This window comes from Odocoileus virginianus, unplaced genomic scaffold, assembly GCF_023699985.2.
Source record: "Odocoileus virginianus isolate 20LAN1187 ecotype Illinois unplaced genomic scaffold, Ovbor_1.2 Unplaced_Contig_15, whole genome shotgun sequence".
Taxonomy (NCBI): Eukaryota; Metazoa; Chordata; class Mammalia; order Artiodactyla; family Cervidae; genus Odocoileus; species Odocoileus virginianus.
The window spans coordinates 1083097-1107332 of NW_027224332.1; the positions used below are offsets into that span (position 1 = coordinate 1083097).

At 47.7% G+C, this 24236-nt stretch overlaps 1 protein-coding gene and 1 non-coding gene across 2 annotated transcripts; both read right to left on the reverse strand.

Moving 5' to 3' along the window:
* Positions 1-1004: 1004 nt before the first annotated feature.
* On the reverse strand, positions 1005-23123 carry FFAR4 (free fatty acid receptor 4). The gene is made up of 3 exons (XM_020908483.2): positions 22405-23123; positions 14221-14349; positions 1005-3439 (listed from the first exon to the last, which is right to left on the reverse strand). The coding sequence occupies exons 1-3, from the start codon at positions 22969-22971 to the stop codon at positions 3050-3052; spliced, it is 1086 nt and encodes a 361-aa protein (XP_020764142.2). The 5' UTR covers positions 22972-23123; the 3' UTR covers positions 1005-3049.
* On the reverse strand, positions 7210-7282 carry TRNAE-UUC (transfer RNA glutamic acid (anticodon UUC)). Its single transcript has one exon. It is a non-coding gene; the product is annotated as a tRNA-Glu (tRNA).
* Positions 23124-24236: the final 1113 nt, after the last annotated feature.

A 24236-nucleotide genomic window follows, 5' to 3' on the forward strand; every position in this document is an offset into this window, starting at 1 on the left:
GGTGGGGTAGGCGCTCATTTATGTACTGGGAGGGGTTCTTCTCTTCCAGTTCTGACCTTTGGCCTGTTCTAGCACCTAATCTCCATTATTAATGACTATGTCTTCTCTCAACTTCCTGAAAAAGGGATTTCCCCATTAACCCAGGACAGCCTTGATGATTGAGGCCCAAAGAGGTGAATGTGGGCCAGGCCAGCAGCCCCAGCCTCAGTCAGCCCAAGGCCTGTGAAGTGGGTGGAAGCTGGTCTGAGAGGCCTGGGTCTAGGGGAGCTCTAGGAAAGATCCCCAGGCCTTATTGTCCAGCACCTGCTTCCCTGGGGGAATTAAGAGATGGGACTCTGAAACCAGGTGTGTTGGAAGATCATGGCATCCCCTACCTGGAGTGTCCGGGTGATGGGGGTGGAAGTAGCCAGGCCTGGCGAAGGACACCAGTGTCTTCTACCATTAGCAGCACTTGTAAACACTAATCTATAATATAACTGTGTGCAAAGTCGTATGCCTCAATTTCCCAGGAGCTCCTAGGAGCCTTTTATCATCTTGAAAAGGCATCAAGGCTTTGGTACCAGAGTCTTCGTTTTGCATCAAAATCCAGCTCAGCTATAATTAGCTGTATGACTGGGGACTGATTGCATGATTTCTCTGAGCCTCACTCTCCTCTTGTGAAATATGGGGAAGCAGTGTCCACCTGCTGGGCTGCAGTGAGGGTTCAGTTAGAGCACTTAGGAGCTGTGCAAACACTGGCGGATGCCAGGCTGACGTTGATGAGGTGTGTCCGGAGGCGGGGAGCCTCCCATGTGTGCAGAGACCTCTGCCTGGGTGCTGCGGTATCAAGGGGCCATGAGGCTCCCAGGGCCCTGAATCACTGTTCTTTGTTCTTCCACCAAAGGGGGAGGAGGCAGGGGAACACACACAGGAGAGCTCTGCCTGTCATTCACCAGAAAGGGGCTGCCAGAGCTGGGCTCTTCAGCAGTGGCTGTCACCCCAGAGACCTGTAAGACAGTCACACATTGCTTCAAAAGGCAACTTTAATGGACCAAATTTATTAACTAAAGATGAACAAAGGATCCCTGTCCTCTTGTCCTCAAGCTTGTGATAAATCTTACTTCGAAAGTGAGCTGCTCAAGAAATTCCACCAATAAAGACAGCTACTGGCTCCAACTTCCTTGGTGACAAAGATTGGTTGCGCTCATACTATGCACCAGGCCCCTAGCTACTGTTCCAGCCATTCTCCCAGCTTCCAAGTGCTGGCGTGTCCCTGGGTTCTCTCTGGCTCTGGTTTCTTCTCTCTATTTCATAAAACCATAGATCTGCAAACACTATCTGATGACTCCCAACACTGATCTTCAGGCCTGTACCCCACAGCCCTGCATCCACCTACCGGCTCTCCATTTGGTTCTCACTGGGGTTTCACATGCAAATGCCCCAAATGAAACTCTTGGTTCTTACCTCCCATCCTCCTAGCCTTCTCCATTTTTGCTGCCTGCCCTCCGTCCTATGGCTGTCAGAGTCTCTGTTGAATCCTCTCTTTCCCTCACATTCTGTATCCTGTCAATCAATAAATCATGTTTGCTCTGTCTTCCCAAAGTATGCCCAAGATCATTTCTCACAATCCCCCGCTGATGTCTGGAAGATGGTGAGGGACAGGGTAGCCTGGCATGCTGTGGTCCATGGGGTTGTGAAGAGTTGAACATGACTGAACAACAACAGCGATGTCATCCGCCTCAAACTTCCCCATCTTCCTTCTTTACTTTGGCAGCTGCCTAACTGGTGTCCATTTTCATTCTTGCTCCACAAAGCATTTCCTGAACAGGGCAACCAGAGCAATATTTAAAAACAAATAGCAGGTCATATCCGCATCCAAATGCAAATCTCCAGTGGCTGCCCACTGAACACAGAACAAATTCCGATGGTAGCCTCCCTAGCCCGGTATAAGCCAGCCCTGTAACCCCTCTCGTCTCCATTGATGGCCTCCAGCAGAGCATCCCTCTGTTCTGGTTTCAAGGACAGGGCCTGGCCTAGAGGAGGCTTAGTCAATAGTTCGCTTTGTTCATGCCGGTCTTTCTGTCCCACAAGCACACAAAGTCTCTTTGCACCAGCACCAGGGTCTGCTCCGTCTGCAAAGCCTCATTCCCCGGATTCACATGACTGGTTCCTCCTTGTGGTTTGCCCTTTTGACTCAAATATCACCCCTCAGAAAGGTCTTCCCAGGCCCTTCAACACTCCATCTAAATTGTCATCACTGTCCCATTTTCTTCACAATGTTAATTCACTCTGTAACACTATATGATCTATTGACATGTTTGGTGTTTCTCTGCCCCGTCCGGAAGGTAAGTGAGCTCCATGAGGACACGGTCCGTGGATGTCTGGTTCACTGCTGTATTCCCACCACCAAGAACACTGACCACGTCATTGGTCAGGCTTAAGCCTCAGCACGTGCTTAAGAGGCATCTGACGGGTGGATCAAGGAAGGGAGTCACTCCTGATCTGACTTGCGAATGTTTGGGGTCATCCGACCTCCTCTGTGACTTCATGACAAAGCTTCTCCTATTATCAGTGATGAACAAAGTCACCTTTAAGTCCTTGGAAATTAAATTCTTGTTCCTTGGAAATTCCTCAAGCACTCTTCACACTGATGAATGATCCTGCAGCCTTGCAAGTCCAGGGTGGGGAGTGAGGGTGGCTGTGACTCTTTGGAGGAGAAGACTGAGTCATGAATCCAAGCCTCACTTCAGGCTCACTGCACAGCGAGGCTTTACATATAGGAGATGAGATTGCTGAATAGTCACAAACAAAAATTAATACAATTAATCATATTCCACACCGAAGAAGTTCACATTGAAAAGGAACCCACAGCAAATCCTTCTATACAGGATAAAACTGTTATACTGAATGATCACCTCTTAATTTACCAGTGCTGAAAATGGGCATCTGCATAGGTTACATTTTCTGAGAGCGGGTACCATAGCCAAGGGTCATGGAAACGATCTCCCTTTGAAAACACACCATGGCTGGCCAGAGGGGGAACACATAGATGCCTGTAGAGAAAAATGAACTAGCTGGAAATAACAGACAGATCATTTCTCCTGACAGACGTGTCTGTCAACATGGCTCCCTTTTCCGACAAGAAGCAGCAGTGGAAAAACCTCCTCCACTCGTTCCTAAACAGGGACATGTTGTAGAGAATGGGGTTGACGGCCGCATTGGCAAAGGTGAAGGCCATCACCCAGAAGAAGAGGGACGGCCAGATGACCAGATTCTGCTTGAAGTTCTGGATCAGGATGAGGAGGATGGTGATGATGATAGGGCTCCACATGATGAAGAAGGATATCATGAGCAGGAAGAGGGTGCGGAAGAGCCGGACGTCCTGCTGGGACACGCGCAGCTGGTGGCTCTCTGAGTAGGCCAGGCTCATCGTTAGCCTCTTCCTGGATGCCTTCGTGATCTGCAGGAACACAAAACAGAGCCAGAGCCACGGTTTATGGCAGGACATCAGCGGGTGCTGCTCTAGGAGGACCAGAGAAGCCCCAGGAGCTAGAACCTGCCATCCTTGCTGCACTGGGACTGTTTGGCTTTGGAGCTTTGTGCACAGAGGGCTCCCTCCTCAGAAGCCTGACTCTCCTCCCACACTAAGGATGCACTGGAGAAATGGGGCAGCTGGCCTCCTGAGAATAAGGCCGAACTAAATCCATGCTTTAAATAGTGTTGATGTACTGTGTGTGCTGTGCTAAGTTGCTTCAGTCATGTCTGACTCTTTGCGACCCCATGGACTATAGCCCACCAGGCTCCTCTGTCCATGGAGATTCTCCAGGCAAGAATACTGGAGTGGGTTGCCATGCCCTTCTCCAGGGGATTTTCCAATCCAGGGATGAAACCTATGTCTTTTACATCTCCTGCACTGGCAAGCAGGTTCTTCACCACTAGCCTCACCTAGGAAAGCCAGATGGGAGGGTCTGGAAGAGAGATGTGTGAAACAGAAGCACACTACTGTGGTCTGAATGTGTCCCCACCGAGTCCATGTGTTGAAACCTAACCCCCAAGGATATGTTATGAGGAGCTGTAATAACAGCTGCCGCAGTAGGAGCTGCCCCAATTAGGTTAAGGGAAGAAGCCCTCATCAAGGGGATTAGTGCCCTTATGAGAGGCCCCAGAGTGCTCCTTTGGCCTTTCAACCCTGTGAAGACAGAGAGAACTCAGTCTGTAACCCAGAAGAGCGCTCTCATCAGGATCCCACCATGTTGGATTTCCAGCCTCCAGAAATGGAGAAATAGGTTTGGTGGGGGCTTGGGGGGAATTGTTTATAAGCCACCCAGTCTGTGGTATTTTGTTATGTCAGCCCAAACAGATAAACATCTCTCCCGTTATTTCTTTTTTTGAAAGTGTTAAGTAAATTGATTATATAAAATCAGTATGTACTCAAAGTTATAAGCTGTTTGAGAACCATCTCCCAATCATGAAGGTCTGTTGGCACCACCAGCAGCTATATGGAGACCAGAGGAAACTGCCAGCAGAGAGAAACAATCCCCTCACACGGGAAAGCAGGCAGGTTCCTTGTCTGTGAGGGAGATGGGAGTCACTGACAGAACAGCCCTTCCTTTCTCCTTCCACACACCCAGCCCCCAATTCCCGTTCTGTGCTCTAGAGATGGGGAAGCTTTAAATTGGTCCTCAGATACATTGTTTGAAATAAGCAGGCATATCCAAAAAAGTGACTAGAAAGTTCTGAAGTCAGATTGAGGTGTCTTTAAAGATTCCTGCTCCCAGTAAGAAAGAGGAACTGGTCAGATCACTGCTAGTGACATGTGTTGAAAAACTGAAACCATTTCCTATTTGTACCCCCAGGTGAGAGATGACAACAGGTAGGATTAATCTTTGTACATATCTTTGCACACCTAGATGCACATATCAGTAAAATAAATTCCCAAGAGTGGAACTGCAAGGATCTCTAATATTTTGTACTAATGGGCAGGGTCAGCTTTAGAGCAGAGGGATTGCAGACAAGCAGGCTACTCTGGTGATATGGGTTCAGAAGGGCGTTATGGACTCTTCTGTCATGAGCCCTTGCAGGCACTGCTGTCTGGGTTTTCTGTCCAGTCTTTTCTGTTCAGTTAGAGGGTTTTGCTTCAGTGTCGGTCAGAGAGGCTGGTTACTGGTTGACAGTGGGCAGCCTTGCATGTGGAAATGGTCCATCAACTAAGGCAAGCTGACCAGATTAAAATAAAGCCCTGCATGTCTTTTCACCCCACTGTCCCATGTAAAAGTAGTATTTTTGGAACAGACAAATGTTTCATAACATCTCAGAACCAGAGTATTGGAGCTAGTTGGGCCTGTGCAAAGTTGGAGTAGCACTGCTCAGACTTCACTCTGCCTGTGAGGCCTTCAGCACTACTATGTTTAAATGTAGATTCTGACTTTGCAAGGACCACACTCTGAGTAGCCAAGGCCTACCCAACCCTTCTTTCTACAGGTGGGGCAACAGGCCCCCGGAGAGAGGATTTAGCCAAAGTACTTTGAAAACAGGGGTTGTGGAACTATTCATGTCAGGGAGCAAAAACCCTACAGAAGCTGAGTCCCTGAGAGAGGAGGTGGGGCTGCTGTTTAACTGCGTCTTCCAGGCACAGGCTGGTGGGCTGGCCTGACCTCCCCAGAGGTTCTAAAGAGCCCAGTGCTCAGGCTCAGGCTTCCCTGGGCATACTCACAGTGTCCTGCCCTTCCACCTACTTCTAGTTGTCCTCTAAGTACAGCCAGAAAGCAGGAGGCCTGCCCTCCCCTATCACTTGCTCAGCTTTAGGGGTGCCAAGAGGTGGGGTTGAGAACAGAGGCTGGGGGTGGGAGTGAGGGGTAGGCTGGTACACAGTTAGTCCAGTGGAGCCCTGGACCTACTAGCCTGACATGCTCTGTTCTAGCCTACGACCTCTGTCCTAGGGAAGAGATCCAACCCTGAATGTCTTACCACATTTGTGGTGCTTGCTAACTTTCCTTTGCTTAGTCTGGCCCTGTGTCCTTCTGCTTTTCCTGCAGGAGCAGTCTTCTGGCCACACAAAGAGAGCTTACATGTCTGGACATTTTAATAGCCAAAAGTCTTATCGTTAGCTCTGCCCTGGCTCTCCTAGGACCATTGCCCTAAATTCTTGACTCTCAAGAAGTGAAACAATTAGAAAGTAATTAGATTCATTCAAATTTGGGGCCAGATTAACTCTAAGATCTGAATGGCTTTAAGTAGTCTCTTTAGAATACTTCTAACTAGCTAAAGAACATGCTGTGCCATGCTAAGTCGCTTCAGTCGTGTCTGACTCTGTGCAACCCTGTGGACTATAGCCCGCCAGTCTCCTCTGTCCATGGGATTCTCTAGGCAAGAACAGTGGAGTGGATTGTGGCGCCCTCCTCAGCTAAAGGATAGCCATTTTAATTGTCTTATGGTTACATGAAATTATTTCTGTGCAGTAGTTTTGGTCTGGGCAACGGACACTGAATGGATAGAACCCCTTCCTTCCCACCATGAATAACAGGAATTGTGATCACCAAGCTTTATGGAAGGTCCTCTGTGTGCCAGGCATGGTACTATGTATTTATTTTATAAATTATCACATTTCATCTTCACAACTTCTCTTTGGATTTGTACTACTATTATTATTATCTTCACTTCAGAGATGAGGAAACTGAATCTCAAGAAATTTGAGTAGCTTGTTGAAGTTCACTCCACTGATGCTAAATGGCTAAAGCCACCATCTGGGAAAATCCAGCTCAGGTGACCTGAATATTAGCGATATCATTAGTGATATCATAAATGGCTCCAACGGGGCTGCCTTCCTCCTGGCTGTTGTGCGCTGCAGTGGGGCTGTTGCTCAGGAGACGTGACCCACCATCTCAGACCCACATGCTAGAAGTCATGTTGGCACATCCAAGTTGGAAGGTGCTGTGTAGAATCAAAATTAGAAGATGTGTTCAGGTGAAAGCTGGGTAATCTGAGATCTTGGATGGTAGACCTGGGAGGGTGACAGCTGCCCAAGGGCAGGTGGAAGGGCTGCAGGCAAAATGGTACCACTTCTGAATAGCCTAAGTGTAGCCTGGTGAGCACACACGGATGATTCCAGCAGCAGCCTCATTGCTAGTGCTGTCCACATTGCTCTGCCAAGTAGGATGGAGTCCTTGGTACAGTGGCTTTTAGATTTTTTTTTTTTTTTTTTGCCACACCACATGGCTTGTGGGATCTTAGTTCCCTGACCAGGGATTGAACCCGGGCCCTTGGCAGTGAAAGCACAGAGTCCTAACCACTGGACCACCAGGGAATTCCCTAAAAGTTTTTGGAGTAAATGATGTAAATGAAAGTTCATCTTTATTAAGCACTTCTTATGCGCCAAGCCTCTGTGCATATCACTTGGCTTATCTCTTTAAATTCTCCCAATGATTCTGTGACTTATGTACTTTGATGATCCCCATTTTACAGAGGAGGAAACTGAGGCTCAAAGAGGTTAAGGAGATTGCCCAACAGTACCCAGCTAAGCAGCTGCAGAGCTGGACTTCAAACCTTGGCAGTCTGTCCATGCTTAAACTAATTCCTTCCCACCCTCTAATATCTCCAACAGTAGCACTCCTTCTGTCCAGCCTGTAACTCCAAGCTCTAATGCTGGGGACATCCTGGTTCACCTCCCGTTGGCACCCTGCAGCGCTTTGTTTCAGGTGCTCACGTGGCACTTGCCACATACTCTCAGGTAGATGTTGAAGCATCGTTCTTACCTCTGAGTCCCACAGGCTGCAGCTCCCTGGGGGTTGGGCAGCCCTGTGGCTTCTGTGGTCCAGGGCTCTGGCAAGGGCCTGACAATGACTATGAGCAGACAGCGAAACAGACTGAGTCATGAGCCAAGTGAATATGTGGTTGGCTCTTTTTTTAGCACCGACTGATGCTCCCATTTCCTTCCATCCACAGTTCCCACAGCTTTGAGGGAGCGAGAAGGAAAATGGGCCCATTATAAACAAATGTGGCTCTTCCCCCGCTCCCTTCCCTACTTTAGATGACATGACTAACTAACTTTCATTCAGGGTTTAAAGTGTCTCTGGCATGGACTAAATGCCTGGTGTACTTTTAGATCAAATTAAATGCTCGATTAACTTCTGAGGATTAACTGTAATCCTTAAAACAAGCCTATCAGGTATGTTCTGTTATTTTGGGGAGAGAGACAAGACTCTGAGAGGTGAAGTGACTTGCTCAGGGCCTCACAGTCAAGGTGGAGAAGCACACCTCAGGGGGAATGCTCTTCACCGCCCGGGACACCCTGCAGCTTCCAGAACAGAGGACAGAGCTCCCAGGAACCTGGCCCACAGCCGCCCCCATCAGGGTCACTGGCGCTTAATACAATGCACATACATGTGTCCCCCTTCAGACACTGATTCTGTGGGTCCGAGTGGCCTCAAGAATGAGCATTGTTCATTAACTCCCCAGGTGCTTCTCAATCTCTAAAATATGAGAACTACACATCTAGGACAAGAGACTTGGGGTTTTCCCCCAGTCCTTTGAAGAGTCACTTTTAAATTGTCTGAGACTTGCTGCCTTCACATTCACCGAGCATCTGAAGGCCATGAGTGAGAGAAGCTTCTCCCCACCAGACCACGGCTGCAGACAGGTGAGTGCAGGGGCGGTCACTCCCAGTGACCCAGCTCCAGTCCCTTGGGTCTCCTCTGAGGGTTGCTTGGTCAAACCACACCCTTCTGATCATTAGACAACAGACTCCATCTTTCCAGAGGGCCCACCTCTTCTTCCATCACAGGCCAGCAGGCCCCCCCAAGCTAGGGAATGAGGGCCAGAGGGGAAAGGAAGGGCCATGTGCTCACTACCTAACACCTTCACCTGTAGCGGCAAGGGATTTCCTTTCTCTTCTAAGCCCTGAGCTTGGTAAAGGTTTTCCAACACTCTCTCTTCAACATATATTTTAAGCCCCTACTCTGTGGCCAGCCCTCTTATAGGTGCTGGATACACAGCAAGAAGCGAGGGAGCCCGGCCCATTCTGCACTTCCACTCTAGTGTTCGGTGAAACGAGTGTAGGAGGGAAGAGAGGGAGACCAACAAACCTACAAGCTGTCCCACAAATCCTGGAAGCGTCTCATCTTGCCATGGTGATGGTTACTGGGTGACGGTATAAACCAAGCCCCACCCGTGAGCAAGGTCAGCTTGATCAAAGGCACTGGGGAGTGGCCTGGAGACTATTACCCTGGGAAACTGTGGATTGGAAAAAGCCACTGGAGGTGTAGAGCACGCCTGAGTCAGGAGGAAAGAGGAATCTAGGGAGGCAGAGGGTGGAAAAGGCCATTGCCCCGAGCAGTGGGAGCAGCCCCGGAAAGGAAGAACCTGGAAGAAGCTTGCTCTCAACGCTCAGCCAGCGCAAGCCAGCAACCCACAGCAGGACTTGAAATTAGCTGTTCTCAAAAGAGAGTCTGGGGAGCACCAGCCCAGAGGGAGCTCTGTGGGGAAAAGGCGGTCTGCAGTCAGATTTAGCAGTGCTGCCTACTCTCTTCTGGAGTTGGAGATTCTCAAAGTTTGTTAGCATAATAAAGGCTCTGAAAAGGCCTGCAGCAAAGTAGCCCACTTAACCTAGCATTTTCTAAGATCATGGAACCCTTTCTAACATTTAACATCGCATGGAGTTCAAGAGAACATTTTAGAACACTTCTCGCTGCTTGTGAGGAATAGAAGTCAGGGTGATTTGAAAGGCACCTTGGGCTTCCCTGGTGGTTCACTGGGGAAGAACCCGCTTGCCAATGCAGGAGATGCAATCCTGATCCAGGAAGATGCCACAAGCTGCAGAGCAACCAAGCCCATGTGCCGCAACTACTGAGCCTGTGCTCTAGAACCTGGGAGCCACAACTACTGAAGCCCACACATCCTAGAACTCACAACAAGAGAAGCCACCATAATGAGAAGCCTGTGCACTGCAACGGGAGAATAGCCCCCACTGTCTGAGACTCGAGAAAGGCCCACACAGCAATGAAGATCAGTACAACCAAATTAATTAATTAAAAAAAAAAAGAGCAACACCTCTCAGGCTTGAGACAGTGCTTGAGTTAGAGTTAAGCATTAGAAGCAGTGACAGGTGTGAGGTGGGGCTGCTGGGAAAGTTACCTGTCCTGTCGCTCCAAACGACATGCTAATTGTGTCTCTTAAATATAGCTAATTAACACTGATGTTCAAATGACTTTACAGAGTTACACTCTTGACAGAAAAAGCTCAGCAAAAAGGCTGATTCAGTGTCTCTCAGCTATGAATATCTTCAGAGGGAGAGAGATGCAAGCTAGGAGGCTCTGTCTAGGTTCTCCACCTAGAAGCTCACCTGCTTCCAAGTTACCCACAGGTGCAAAATGAGGACAAATGTCACAGTCCTCCTGGGAAAGGGACAATAGTCAGTTTTACCAGTGGAGTGGAAAGTAATTTTCTGAAAGTCTTATAATGCACTGGGACCCATTTGGCTCCAGAGGAAACTGAGGCCCACATTCATCAAGTGACTTTTCTAAGGTCACGCAGTAATAAAACTTGGATTAGAATCGGTATCTTATGACTCTTTGTCCTGTGGTTTTCCCACTGCCCCAAAGAAGAAGGTGCTGTTGGCCCTTTCAGGGCGATCCAAGTTTGTTTCTTACTCATTCAGTAAGGGTTTATTGATCCCCTACAATGAATAATCCAGGCTCTGTTGTTCTGTTTTAAGCACAGGACTATGGCAGTAAACAAATGAAGTCTCTGCCTTTGGAGAGCTTGCATTCTAGTGGACAAGACAGATGACAAGCAAGTAAAAATGCACATATGGAATATGACATGGTTGGAAGTGCTCTGAAAAGAAATCAGGGTGAGAGATTAGAGAATGACGGGGACTTTCTGGAGAAGAATCTCTTGAGCAGAAACCTAAATGAAGTAGGAGAGTGGCCCATACAGAAGCCTAGGGATAGAGATTCAGGAGAGGAAATGGCAGGTGCAAAGGCCCTGAGGCAGAGTGTGTTGGCATATGTGAGGAACAGCCCCAAGGACACAAGGGAGATGGGGGGAGAAGACAGGTGAGAGGGGCAGGCAAGGGCCAAATCACAAAGGGCCTTGAGCAGAGAGTTTTAGCTTTTCCAGCGTATGTGAGGGAAGCTATGGGATCTAAATCACATCTTTGACTCATTGCTCGGGACACTGTTTCATAACTGTGAGTCACACCGGGCAATCTGATTCATCCAGGAGCTGTCCTGGGATCTGTGATGGGAAGAACGGAAGGCTGGCCATGGGTTTCTACACACAGTGTCTGGAATTGCAGTTACATGTGGATGGATAAGAGGACCCCTCCCCCAACTCCTCAGGGCTCAAGAATGTTTCCACGTGAGCCCTGGCATGAGGAGAAGATGGAGGGGGTGGGAAACCACTCCAGAGAAGAAGTCATCCTTCTGCAGAAGGCGGCTGAGAAGTGTAAGGCACAAGTGAAAAGAGGCAGATCGGAGCCCTTTCACCCTCTTCAGGGCTCAGGGGTGGGACCGCCCAAGCAGGAGACGTGGATGCCCCTGCCAGTGTCTGCCCAGCACCCCCCTAGCCAACCAACCAGCCCTGCTTCAGCACCAGATCCTAGTTCGTGCCTTGCCCCAAATCTGGGCCCTACTGTTCATTCTCTCAAAAATCTCAGCGGTACCTCCTCCCAGCATCCTGTGAGAGGATGAAAGGAGCAGCCCTGCCTAACAATTAACAGCAGCATTAATTCCTTCATCCCCTGCTACAGCCAGATGTGACACCACCACAGTTGCACCATGAGTAACTCCTATGTATCTCACAAAAATCTTAAACTATCGGGCTTTTGATCATTATTTTGCAGACGAGGGAACTGAGGTTTGGAGAAGGTAAGTAACTTGCTGAGGTCACACAGCAAGTAAGGGACACATTCAGGACTGGTTACTAAAACAACACTTTCAGGTCTCCTTCTTTTACATCCTTTTGCCTTTTACAGCCTTTTGCTTTTCTCCTTTTTTTCCCCTCTTTTTTCTCTTTTAACAATTGGCAAAGTGTTTTCACACAAAGCCTCACCATAGGTTTCACTGCATTGAATAGCAGCGAAAAGGGGGACACACCTTTTCTTGTGTCTCCCCCTTCCTTTTCTTGTGTTAAAGCTCCTTCTAGATTGTGACCTGCTCTTGACCAATCTCTACCCCCCCCACCAACACTTCACACAGCAGATCCTTGACAAATGTCTGAAGAATTAAAGTGTTGGAACTCTGGAACCAGACTGCCTAGGTTTATGTCATGACACGGCTGCTTATGAGCTATGTGAGCTTTCATAAATTGCTTAACTTCTCTGTGCTTATGTTTCCTCATCAGTAATTCTGGTTAGGACTAGATGAGTTCCTGACACATGTAAATACCACTTGTTAAAAAAATTTTTTTTAAATAAATTCATTCTACACGGCTTCCCTGGTGGTCTAGTGGTTAAGAGTCCGCCTGCCAATGCAGGGGACACGAGTTTGATCCCTGGTCCCAGAAGATTCCACGTGCCATGGAGCAACTAAGCCAAAACTCCACAACTTTGAAGCCCACAAGCCTAGAGCCCATGCTTTGTAACAAGAAAAGCTGCCTCCGTGAGACGCCCACACACCACAACGAACAGTAGCCCCCGCTCACCATAACTGGAGAAAGTCAGAGCGCAGCAACAAAGACCCAGAGCAGCCAAAAATAAATAAATAAATACATCTTTAAAAAAAACTTCAACCTACATTTCTCTTTTTTCCCTCGCTTTTTTCTTTCAACATAATGATAGTAACTAAAGCTTACAGAACATTTACACATGCCAGACTCCCACTGTAAGCACCTTATAGACCTCAATGCCAGGCTTGAATCTGCCTCACACCCTTGAACAAGCCACAGGTGGGGCGTCACTTAAATGGTCACCTGGTGGGGTCACCTGGTCACCTGGTGGGGAAGAGCGCTGGGATGAACATGGTGGTCATCTCACACAGAATCCAAGGACTACAGGATTCAGATGGAGGATGGCTTGGTTTGGGGTTCTAAACTTATAAGCAGGTCACAGATCTTTAGCTACAAAGAAAGGGCCATAAAAGTGGCCAGACAGCAAGCAGGACCTAAGGGCCCCACTTCAATATGCTCGTTTACCATATGACCCACTATATGCTATAAAACCAAGATTCAGCAACTGTAAACATTGGAGAGGACTCAAAGGTTTTGTATTAAACCTTCTAAAGCAAGCGTGAACACAGGCAGATCCCACCTTTGCCTGGGCCAGCATCTCATATGCAAATATGCTGCCTCAAGGGGTAAGAAAGAAGCAGGCTGGCAGGTCTTTTTTACGTTACTGTACATAGTTGCACTTGAAGGAGGAAATCATTTCCTGTTTCAGTGCACTTGGGAGTGAAGGGGTAGCAATGGACGGAGACAGGAGGGGTTTCTGGTGATGTTCAGCTTCTGGGAGCTGCTTCTGGGAGTGTGGTCAGCTTGGGAGCTGTGTGTGTATGCTTTCTGTATTTATATTGTACTTCAATAAAAGTTTTAAAAAGTGTACATTCTTTATTGCCACATCGCTGTTTGTGATGGGGAAACAATAGACACAACCCAACCCAAAAGCTCATAAAATAAATTATGTCACATCTGTATGATGGAGGACCATGAAGTCATTGCAAATAATGAGGCAGAGATACAGGAACTGATACAGAAAGATGTCACGATACAGTCCTAATCAAAAAAAGGAAGTTACAAAGTAGAAAGTATTATCTCATATTGGAAAATAAAATGGTTGAACCATGGAAATAGTCGATACTTAATAGTTGACCATTTTATATGGTTCAGTATATATATATACACATATATATGTGTGTGTATGTTTATATGTACATACATGTACATATACATATTCAAATTGCATATAAGTATGTATATATATAAATGTATAAAATATAACCTGAAAAAATATTTTTAAATTGCCAACAAAGGGGGTAGACAAGATTTTTAGTATCTATGTTACATACTTCTATGTCTTTAATTTTTTATAATGAGTTATATTACCTTAGTGATCAGCAAAAACAATAATTATAACAATCACAAAGATAAAACTTTTTAAAAATACCAAACTCTTGTCCCTTAAAGGGATGGATCTGAGGAGTGAGCCAGGATTGGGCTGGTGTGAATTCTAAGGTAACTTCTGACCTGGAAATGCTAAGATTCCATCTGAACCCGAATGAAGTTCAGCCACTGGGCTTGAAGCAAACGTACCTGTAAAATTTTGGAGTAACTGATCACAATAAGCAGTCCTGGTACCAAGAAGTTGAAAATAGCAAATGACACATCCCAGGTGATTTCTCCGCCAATACTGGGCCAAACCAGTGTGCAAATTGGAATTTCCTACATACAAAAAGGAAGAGAAGGTCACTTAACACGGGATTCTTATTTGGCCTTTAGCTCAAGCTCAGCTGAGGTTATCTGGCACTGCTACACTGCTGTGTTTTGATGACACACAACTGGTATGACAAGAAACCCTAAAATCCCTTCCACTGCCCACACAACCGCACTTACAAGTCATTTGCCTCAAACCCTAAGAATCACCATGATTATTATTCCCATTCTCCAGTGGAGGCACATAGGCCTCAGGATCCAAAGGCTGGGGAGACCGAGGCATGATTTTGGATCATGGCTCCATCACACACATCATGTCCAAAGGCATGATCCCGGATTCAGTGCTCTTTCTACTTCCTTGGACTGAGCTGCAAAGAGCCATTGAGGCTTCTCTTCCAAATCCTTCATTTTACAGGAGAAAAATCTGACCCCTGAAAGTTTACATAGATTGGAAGAGATGTGCTACACGCAAACATATAAAACCAGGAGCGAGATTTCAGTATAGTCACACTGCTGAAGGCAACACGGTCTCCATTAGGGCATTAAGTGTTCATTTGGGGGGTGTTCACATGTCTGAACTGTGTCAAGCTGCATCAAGGCAGCCATGGTTTACTCCAGAGCAGTGCTGGAGCCCAGACTCGGAACCCTGTGCTCGTGATCCTCTCCTGCAGAGAAGCACCCAACAGGCTTAGAGCGAAGGTGCAGCTGCAGCCATCAGTTAAAGACGTAAAACCACTGAGATGGGACGGAAGAGTGTGTAGGTTTGTGACCTCACTGCTATTGCTATCACTATGTTGTGTTGAATTCAAATGTTTGACACTAATTACAAACCCCAAAACCTGTTGGGAACTCACTGGATAGTTACTAAGAGCTGCTACAATAATTTCTTCCAACGAATAAATAGGTTAAGGAAAAGACTTCTATCTATCTATCCTCCCAAACACAAATCTCCAGCATCTGCTTGACTATAGGACAAAACTATTTAGAAAACAAGTGCCTTACACAATTTCAAACACATAGAACAGATTTTGAAGAACACATTCTCTGTAAAAAGACCACATTATTGATTTTTGGTGGACAGGGCATCTTAACCACTGTCCAAAAGCAGTATCATCAACCACAGCATCATTCACTCATTTGACCAATATTAATTGAATGCTATTCTAAGAAAAGGGTTTCCCTGGTGGCTCAGTGGTAAAGAAGCTGCCTGCAATGCAGGAGACACTGGTCCTCAAGTCAGGAAGATCCCCTGAAGAAGGAAATGGCAGCCCACTCCAGTGTTCTTGCCTGGGAAATCCCATGGACAGAGGAGCCTGGAGGGCTACAGTCTAAGGGGTCACAAAGAGTTAGACATGATTTCGTGACTAAGGAACAACAACGGAGGCTAAACAAAGGCACAGAATTTTTATCATTTTCTAGTGTGTATCAAAATTGCGTGGTTGAACTCAAAATGCAATCAAATAATCACCCCTTTTCCTGTTCGGTATTCACAAAAAATAGTAACGTCTGAAATTCACTGAACATTTATTCTTGGCCAGGAAACACTTTACACACATTATCTTATTAAATGTTCAATACAGCCTTTTTTGAAGGGCATAGTCATTTTCCCCAAATACACAGAGGAGGGAACTAAGGCTTAGAAACATTCTCCTAAAATATTAGTCTAAAACACTAAAGATATAGTCCTTTTTAATCATCTCCAATGAGCTGGGTGGTTATAAGGATCTACCAAGAAAACTCTAAGGCAAGTCAGGCAGGGAAGAATGATTTATTTATATTTATGCCTCAAGGTGGGCTTCCCTGGTGGCTCAGATGGTAAAGAATCTGCCTGCCATGCAGGAGACCCGGGTTTGATCCCTGGGTCGGGAAGATCCCCTGGAGAAGGAAATGGCAACCCACTCCAGTATTCTTGCCTGGGAAGTCCCATGGACAGAGGAGCCTGGAGGGCTACAGTCCATGGGGTCGCGAAGAGTCGGACACGACTGAGTAACTAGCAATTCGTACCTTGAGATGGGGGTGCATTTGGGGTGAGACTGTTGCTTCCTTATCCTATTTGATTCAGATGGCTCGCAAATGCACTGGATATTCTAGAAACTTGTTATTCTATCCTCACCCCACTGTGTACACCTGATGGAAGAAAGTTTATTAGAGCTGTCTACATTTTGGTAATTGGAAAGAAATCTGTATCTCTCACGGATCTTCTGAATATTGGCAGTGCAGTGACCATGGTTCTTTGGGAAATCCACACAGCCTTTGCTTGTACTCAGACCTCCACCCACCAGGGACCCCTCATTCCGGGTACATCGGTGGGCAACACATATCAGCAGACATGCTGAAGCAGCAATCAGGAGAAACAGATTACAACCCTGAGTGGGACTTAATCTTTAACTCTTATGCTTGTGATGGGAAAACGTACAGAGAAACAGATGACCCCAGAACCATTTCTTTAAAACCCCCAAGAGACCCCAAACTCTTTCCAAAAACCCTCTCCAGAATGTCTGCCCTACTTTCTCCAGGCTTAAAAAGATCTTGTAGAAAAATGTGTAATGATAGAACAAGGTGTTCCCTCTAAATTAGGGAAAAAATATAGATCTTTAAATATGTGTGTATCAGCCTCATGTTGTTGAGGAAAATGTATAGGTGTGAATGTACAGGTATCTACCCACACGCCCACACAAAGAAGCATAGAAAAGACTGGAAATCCAATTAAAAATAAAAAAGACCAAAAAAAGCCAAGTACACAGACACTTGATACAGGTCTGGTATATGTCAAGTATGTAAACCCCCATGATTCTAAATATTGAGAAATTTTCCTTCAGATTTTCTTGCACAAATGAGAACCAGGTAAATTTTAATATTTTGCTAATAATGATGCTCAGTGATTAGAAGGTTAAAGATCTTAAGAAATGCTCAGAAAAGACAGATAAAGGCTTCCCATCACTGAGTGACTCAGTGGGCATTTGTAGCACAATGATGCTTCTGTCATTTTCTTGTGCTCATTAAAAAAAGCATGTAGGGAAAAAAAAAGACTGGAAAGATACACTCCAGAAAATTAACAGCGTCTATTTCTAGGTGGGACTCAAGTTATATTTACTCTTTTGACTTACGGAATTTTCTAAATTTTCTATAATGTGTTTATGTGACTCTTATAAGAGGGAAAAAATGGCAGTAAAAGTTTATTTTTAAGGGAAATGATGAGCAAATATGAAACACAAATTACCGTGATAGTTGAGAAACCTAAACAGCTATTTTTTTCAACAAACACAATGAAGCCAGGAAGACTCTCAAATTCCATGACACTGATGAAGATGCTCTTTGACTTTTTGATTTGTGGCTCTCACTGCAGATAGGAGTGTGTAAGGAAGTAAGATAAGAACTCTGCCAGGCACCCTCATCCATGACCTAAGAGACAGTGAGGGTGGCTTGCATGAACTAAATGACTAATTACATATTCTCCAGAAAGCTTTATAGGGTATCATCGGTTAAACGCAGTATTTATCATCATTTCAAACAAAAAAAACAGGCACCAGGCCCACAGTCCAAGACCTAACATGGTGTTATAAGTTTGTTTCCGTGGGAAAGTCCATTCGACATAAGTCATTTTGCTTCTAGGTATTCTCATAGGCTGTAACTTGTAGAAGGAGTTTGGCAGTCAGTGAAATCTGGAAGGTTGGGGCGTGAGTATTAGAATATTCTCTGTAATTTTTCTGCACATTTAAAATGTTTTCTGATTTTAAGAAGGAAATTTGAAAAAAAAAAAAGCGCTGGGTCTACTTTCCTACTGAGCTACACAAGCGGAGCTGGCTCAGCTGGTGACGGTGTCCTGGAATCTATTTGTCCAACCACTCGCTGACTCAAGCCACCGTGTCTGAGCCACTGCGAGGCCACAGTGGGAATGGGCCAGGAGGCTGCGGTGCAGGCAGGGAGGGAACTTCAGTACAGAGCAGTGAACTAGAAGTACCCAGAGAGCTACAGGTGATGGGATTGTGGCGTGACCGAGAAAGCAGCATCCGGGAGGGGTAGTGTCAACTGGGCCTGTGAGGATGGGGCATTGGCCAAGAGAACGAGGAGGCTGGAGCTCCATGTCCCAAGCAGAAAGGATGTAGATGGGAGGCCAGGTACAATGGTGTGAAGTATGCTTCTCCTTCATCCCAATTTCCATTTCCCCCTGGCAGTCTCATCCACTTCCACAGTGGCTTTTTGCAGATGCTGCTGCCATCTACTCTTTCCAGCCCAGTCTTCTGCTGAACCCCAGACTGGCCTCCCCACCCCAAGAGCATCTCTATAGGATGCTTCACAGGCACACCTAGCATCCAGTGTCACACCCCAACGATTCCACCTCCTGCATCATAGACTCCAGGCACAGAGCCTCCCTTTTCCAAGCTGTCAGATACCTGAGAGCTGCCCTTCACCTTCTTCTTCTCTCTCCACTCAGAGGGAACTCTCGGGTTCTGCCTTAACAGCTATCCAACTCACCACAAGCTCTTTCTAACTGTCCCCCAAGACACAGTCATCTCTCACCTTGTAAGTCCCAATGCCCTAAAGGGTGTGTACCTGGCCCTTCTCTAGTTGGCTTCCACCAACCTTTCCAGCTCCATCTCATGCAAACATGTGGGCTGTTTCTTCTGCCTGTAACACCCCTCCAGTCCCTCCAGTCCCCCACATCACTCATGGCTTTCCAGGAAGACTCCCCTGAGAGTGGGGGACATCACATCTACAAGCACGTCTCAAGCGCCGACCCCTCCCCCCACCGGCTGACTCATCTGCAGAGGCCACCTGATTGCAGCTGTTTCCTGCCAGCTTCTCTAATGACTCTCCTGGAACACCCTTGGGGACCCCTTTGGAAATAATTCTCCCTGCCCCACCTCTTCAAACAAGATGGAAGACCTCAAGGTTGTTTTAAGAAACTAGGCATCCTAGTTATATATCTCCACTCCTCTTAGCTTCCCAGCTAAGAAAGAACATACCCATGCAGGAAATGGACTTACTTTCCTGTATCTTAAAAGTATCCTTTAATATTAGCAAAGGTAAGCAAACTTGTCTCCCCAGTCAATCCACACGAAGTAGAGACACAATGGCATTATTGGCCTGAAATGAAATAGGGACAGGGCAGAGAGCAGTGCGACCAAGCACTCCTCCGGAAGCGTGAACTCACGGGAGAGGGTCCTGGAGGGACAGACAGATCCCGGCTAACTTCCAGTTCCATCCTTTGTTCATCCTGTGACTTTAGGCATCTTCTCCCTCAGAAAATAAACATGAGAACACCAACTCGTGGGGTTACTGTGAGGTTACTGAACTGTGCCAGGGTCTGAGACCAGAAGCTGGGTGACCTACATGCACCTCCTTGGAGAGAAGGACAGTGTCTTGGTCATGTGACTCATGGTGGGGGCAGGAGGGAGGGGTGCTCAGTAAATGTTTGCAGAATAAATGGGCAGCACACTCTGACCAGGGTGGGCAGTCCTCCCTACCTGCCAATGAAGGTCATGCCCCACTGGGACCATAGCACATACAGAATCCTATTGGAATAGGCTGGGATGACCTGGCTGAGATGGCTAAGTTGCTAGGATGTGTCCACTCTCCTAAAATGGCAGTGTTTTTTTTTTTTTTTTTGTTGGTGTTTTTTAAATGTCAGTCTGTTATTTTATAGCAATCAGAAGAATTATACTGTTTGAAAAATGTTTAAAATATTTATAACCAAAGATAAGGAAACTAATAATAGCTGGCAACTCTTGAGCGCTTAACTGTGTGTGTGCCAGGCGTTAGTTCATTTACTAAACATAGTCCCCACGATGTTAATAAGGGTAATATTGCTACTGTGCCCATTTTGCAAATGAGGAAAGTGAGGTATAAGAGAGATGAGACCACTTGCCTCTGTCTCCCAGCTCCCAAATGGCAGGGATGGGGTTCAAACTCAGATCATCCGACTCCAAAATCTGCATTCCTAATACCAAATTATCTATCATTTTCTAGAATGTCTACCATTTCTTCTAAGTTTGCGAGAGTCTAATCACCTTGACTGCTGGGTACTCACTGCCCAAATGGACAAAGGTTCCTGGGGAGTGGATTTGACCAGGGGTGGAGCTCAGATAAGCAGAAAACTCTGAGAGACACTGTCTCCCTGGCCTGTTCTCCTGGAGGGGAGGGAGCCAGTCTGCGCCTGGGTTTAGTTAGTTTTCTAAGCTGGTGGTTTGGGTAGGAAAATGTCCCCCATCCAAAACCTTCATATTTAGTGTCCAAGTGGGGAGGGGCAGGCAGAGCCAGGAAGTTGGGAGTAGAGGATTGAGAAAACAAATCTTTGCTAATTTTAAATTTGAGTCTCAGTTCAGTCTAGACTAGATCCTTCTCTGTCTCTTTTTTTTAATTACCCCCCTCCCTCCCCCCCACCCCAATTCTCATTCTTCTCAACTTATTCCTTTAACTGCAGAGCCTCAGTCGACCCACCTATAAAAAAAGATGTTTCCTACATGTTCAGGTCATAGCCCTTGAGGAACTAGGAGTTTTCTGTTTGTTGGGAGGTGTGGGTATGTGTGTGCTGGGGGTGTGGAGTAGGTAGGGAAAACAACAGAGGATGGAGGGCTGGAAAGGACTGTCCCAGGTTTTCATCACAAGTTCCACAAGTTCCACCTTGGGGAGCATGGCTCCCGCAGCCAGTTCACCTATCCCTAATCTTCTGGCCCACTCTCTCCCTCTCCAGGCTCTTAAGACCAAAGTGGTGTTTCTGCATTAAAATAATAAGAGGGGTCTGTGTGCCCAGCCCCAAAAGGGAATGAAGGAAGGTCACGCCAACACGAATCTCCACAGAGGCATCTTATGGTAAAACCCCTGCCATTCCAGAAGGGCTGTGGAGGGTCCAGCCTCCGCTGGTGCCATACCTGGGGTAAAATACAGAGTGGCAAGGCACGGAAGGTCCCGCTTCTGTGTGAAGGCCTTCTGACTCAAACAACCCCTGTGTCCACGTCAGCAAGCAGCTTTAGTCTGGGTTGCTGGCTGGGAGGTGGCAAGTGCCTCGTTTTTTAGTGTCATTTGCCGGTCAAGTAGGAGTGTACCTGAAATAGTACTCCCCCGCCCCCCCGCCGCCCCCCAGGCGCCTTCCCGTGGGGCTCACAGACCTCTGTCCCTGGCGCTCCCCGAGAGGCGCACAGAATCTAATACCGGGATAACAGCCAGAATCGCGGGCCTCTGTCCAGGTCTGGTGTCCCGCTGAATCTCCGCGCGCGCAAGCCCTGCCTGCAGTCGCGCCGCAGGACAGCAAGGAGAACAGACCTGCGCCCGCAATTACGGATCGTGGGACTGGAGCAGGCTCGAGCCAATGTCGTGAACAAAGCAAAAGCTTTGTTCGATCCCACAAAGATCCTAATGGCATCTCTGAAGTCACTCTTCATCCAAAGCTCCCAGGGTAAGATCCCACGGTCTAGTTTTAGCCTTCGTCTGGCAGTTAGAAAAACTGAGGCTTCAGAGCGGAAGTGACAACCCCCGTAGTGGCAGCACTAGGTCTGGGGTCTCGGGGTCTCCAAGGCCCTTTCTCTCTGGCCCATCCACACATGCCCGTGATTCTCAAAGCAAGACCCTCATTCACCTCGCACGGAATCTGCTGAGCACGATCGCAGCTCCTCCTCGCACTAAGGGTGAGATACTGTGAGCAATTCACTCTCTGCGTACCTTGGCTTCCTCATCTGTAATTACGTGTGATAATAAGTACTGAGAGAAAGCAGAATTTACTATAATGTGATCAGTCATTCCAGGTCTCCCAAGTTCCGCCTGTCTAACCGTTAAGCCCCCGTTACTCCATTAACCTTGCAATAGTGCACTTTACAAGCATTTTGGGGACTCCACTCGCAACGTTTTGGAGGGCATTTAATGTAATCTAAACCGTAGGGTCATAGTGAAATTTAACAGATAAAACTTAACAGTACCGAGCACGGTGACACAACTATTAAATGCAACAAATGGCCTGTTATTGTTTTGTTGTTTTTGTTAATGATCATCCCACATCACCGTCTCCGTGGCACCCCGCCTGCCAGCCCTTCCCGGACACCTGCCCGGCACGCACACCGCAGCGCTCACCTGGTCAGCGCCGGGTAACCGCTGCGGGAGGACGCGGAAGAAGATGCAGAGGGGCAGCGCCGCGATCGCCGAGTAGCCCCAGATCAAAGCGAGCAGCGCGGCCCGCGCCCGCCACCCCGGGCCCCGCGCGCCACGCTGCACTCGCAGGATGCACACCACGCGCTCCAAGCTGACTGCCGCCAGCGTGAAGATGGTGACGCTGCCGCTCAGGGTCATCATGTAAAAGAGCAGGTGGCAGGCAACCGGGCCCAGGAGCCAGGCCTCTGTCCAGCGCACGACCAGCACGAGCGGGATGGAGCTGGTGAAGAGCAGGTCCGCGCAGAAAAGATTGAGCACCAGGCTGGCGGTGGTGCCGCGGCGCCGTCGGCGCGCTACCACCACCAAGGCGCACACGTTGCCCAGCAGCGACACCACAAAGATGAGTGCCAGCACCACGGTCTCCACGGCGTTCAGCACTAGCCGGTGGTCGCCCTTGACATCGGAGAAGAACGGGAAACGGGTGCGGTTGGCCCGCTCCAGGCTGCGCACGGGCGCAGTGCCCGCCGCCTGCGCGCACTCAGGGGACATGCCGGGCACCCCGCGGCCCGCAGCCTTCTGCGAGCGGGCTCATCTGGGAGGTGACTGAATGCCAAGGCGGGGAAAGAGGGAGGGAGAGGGTTGCGACATCTCCCCTCTGGCCCCCTCCCGCCTGAGCAGCGCCGGAGCTGGGCGTTGCAAGCTAAGCCTGGGGCGCGCGGGAACGAGGAAGTGCCAGCGACGCCGGCTGGAAATACCAGGCTGTGATGGAGGCGGCAGTCTAGGTAGAGGACGCCCTCGGCCGAAGTAGGGGCACCCGAGTGGCCCGGAAGCCCCACCTAGTGAACCCCCAGAAACCCCACAAAGCCTCCCCAGCCCCTTTCATCCGCCAGGGGCACCCGGAGGACAACCTTAATCCACTGTTCTAGTTAAAATTGATTTAGGAGTGCTTGAGCTGGATTCTGGAGACCATTCTGTCCTGTGCTTTTCAGCCTTCGCCAGAGAAGTCTCACAGGTCTGGGAATAAATCCCAAAGCAGCTTGCAATGGGTCCAGATCTTTTTGTGGGGGTGGGGAGGAGTCATCTATCATTGCTAAGTAACATGTGACTGGGTAGGTTAGTTCATCTCTCGCCCTAGTTTTTTAAAATCTATAAATGGAGATAATAATATCCCATTAGGTAATTATATCACAGAAAGTTATACTTGGCACACAGTAATTGCTCCTGAAACATTATCAATTATCAATTCCCATTATTAAAATCCAGGTAAATTCTTCATTCTGAACAAAGATATAAAATACTTTCATGTAAAAAGAGTGGGGCCCAAAGATATATTGAATAAATTTGGCACCCAGGAAAGACAGTCACTCCAAGTGCACATACAGGTGGTGAGTGTGCCTCTGGCACCCCAATTTGACAAACACTAAACAAACCAGTCCCCTTACAGATGAAGAAACTGAGGAACAGCACAAAGTGACTTGTCCAGGGACTTCCCCAGTAGTCTAGTTGTTAAGACCCCGAGCTCCTAAAGCAGGGGGCACAGGTTCAATCCCTGGTTGGGGAATTAAGATCCTACAGGCCATGTGGTGCAGCCACCAAAAAAAAAAGTGACTTGTCCAGAGGGGCACCTGGTTAGTAATAAAGCCCCTGACCCAGACGTTTCTGTCACACCCCTGTTGTCTAGTTTTCTGTTATAGTAAATTAGGCAGAGAATGAAAGTGTGCTTGTGGCCCTAGACCCAGTGACCACTTCCCTGCCAGACACAGTCCCACCACCCCCACATCCTCACTCTCTTCCCCATTGCCATACTACCAGGC

Bases quoted from the DNA above. Each gene is read 5' to 3' on its own strand.
- FFAR4 (XM_020908483.2), bottom strand. From the start codon at position 22,971: ATGTCCCCTGAGTGCGCGCAGGCGGCGGGCACTGCGCCCGTGCGCAGC. The intron at 14,350-22,404 runs GTGAGCGCTGCG...TTTTGTATGTAG, and splicing joins GGTTACCCGGCGCTGACCAG to GAAATTCCAATTTGCACACT. The intron at 3,440-14,220 runs GTACGTTTGCTT...GTGTTCCTGCAG, and splicing joins GTTACTCCAAAATTTTACAG to ATCACGAAGGCATCCAGGAA.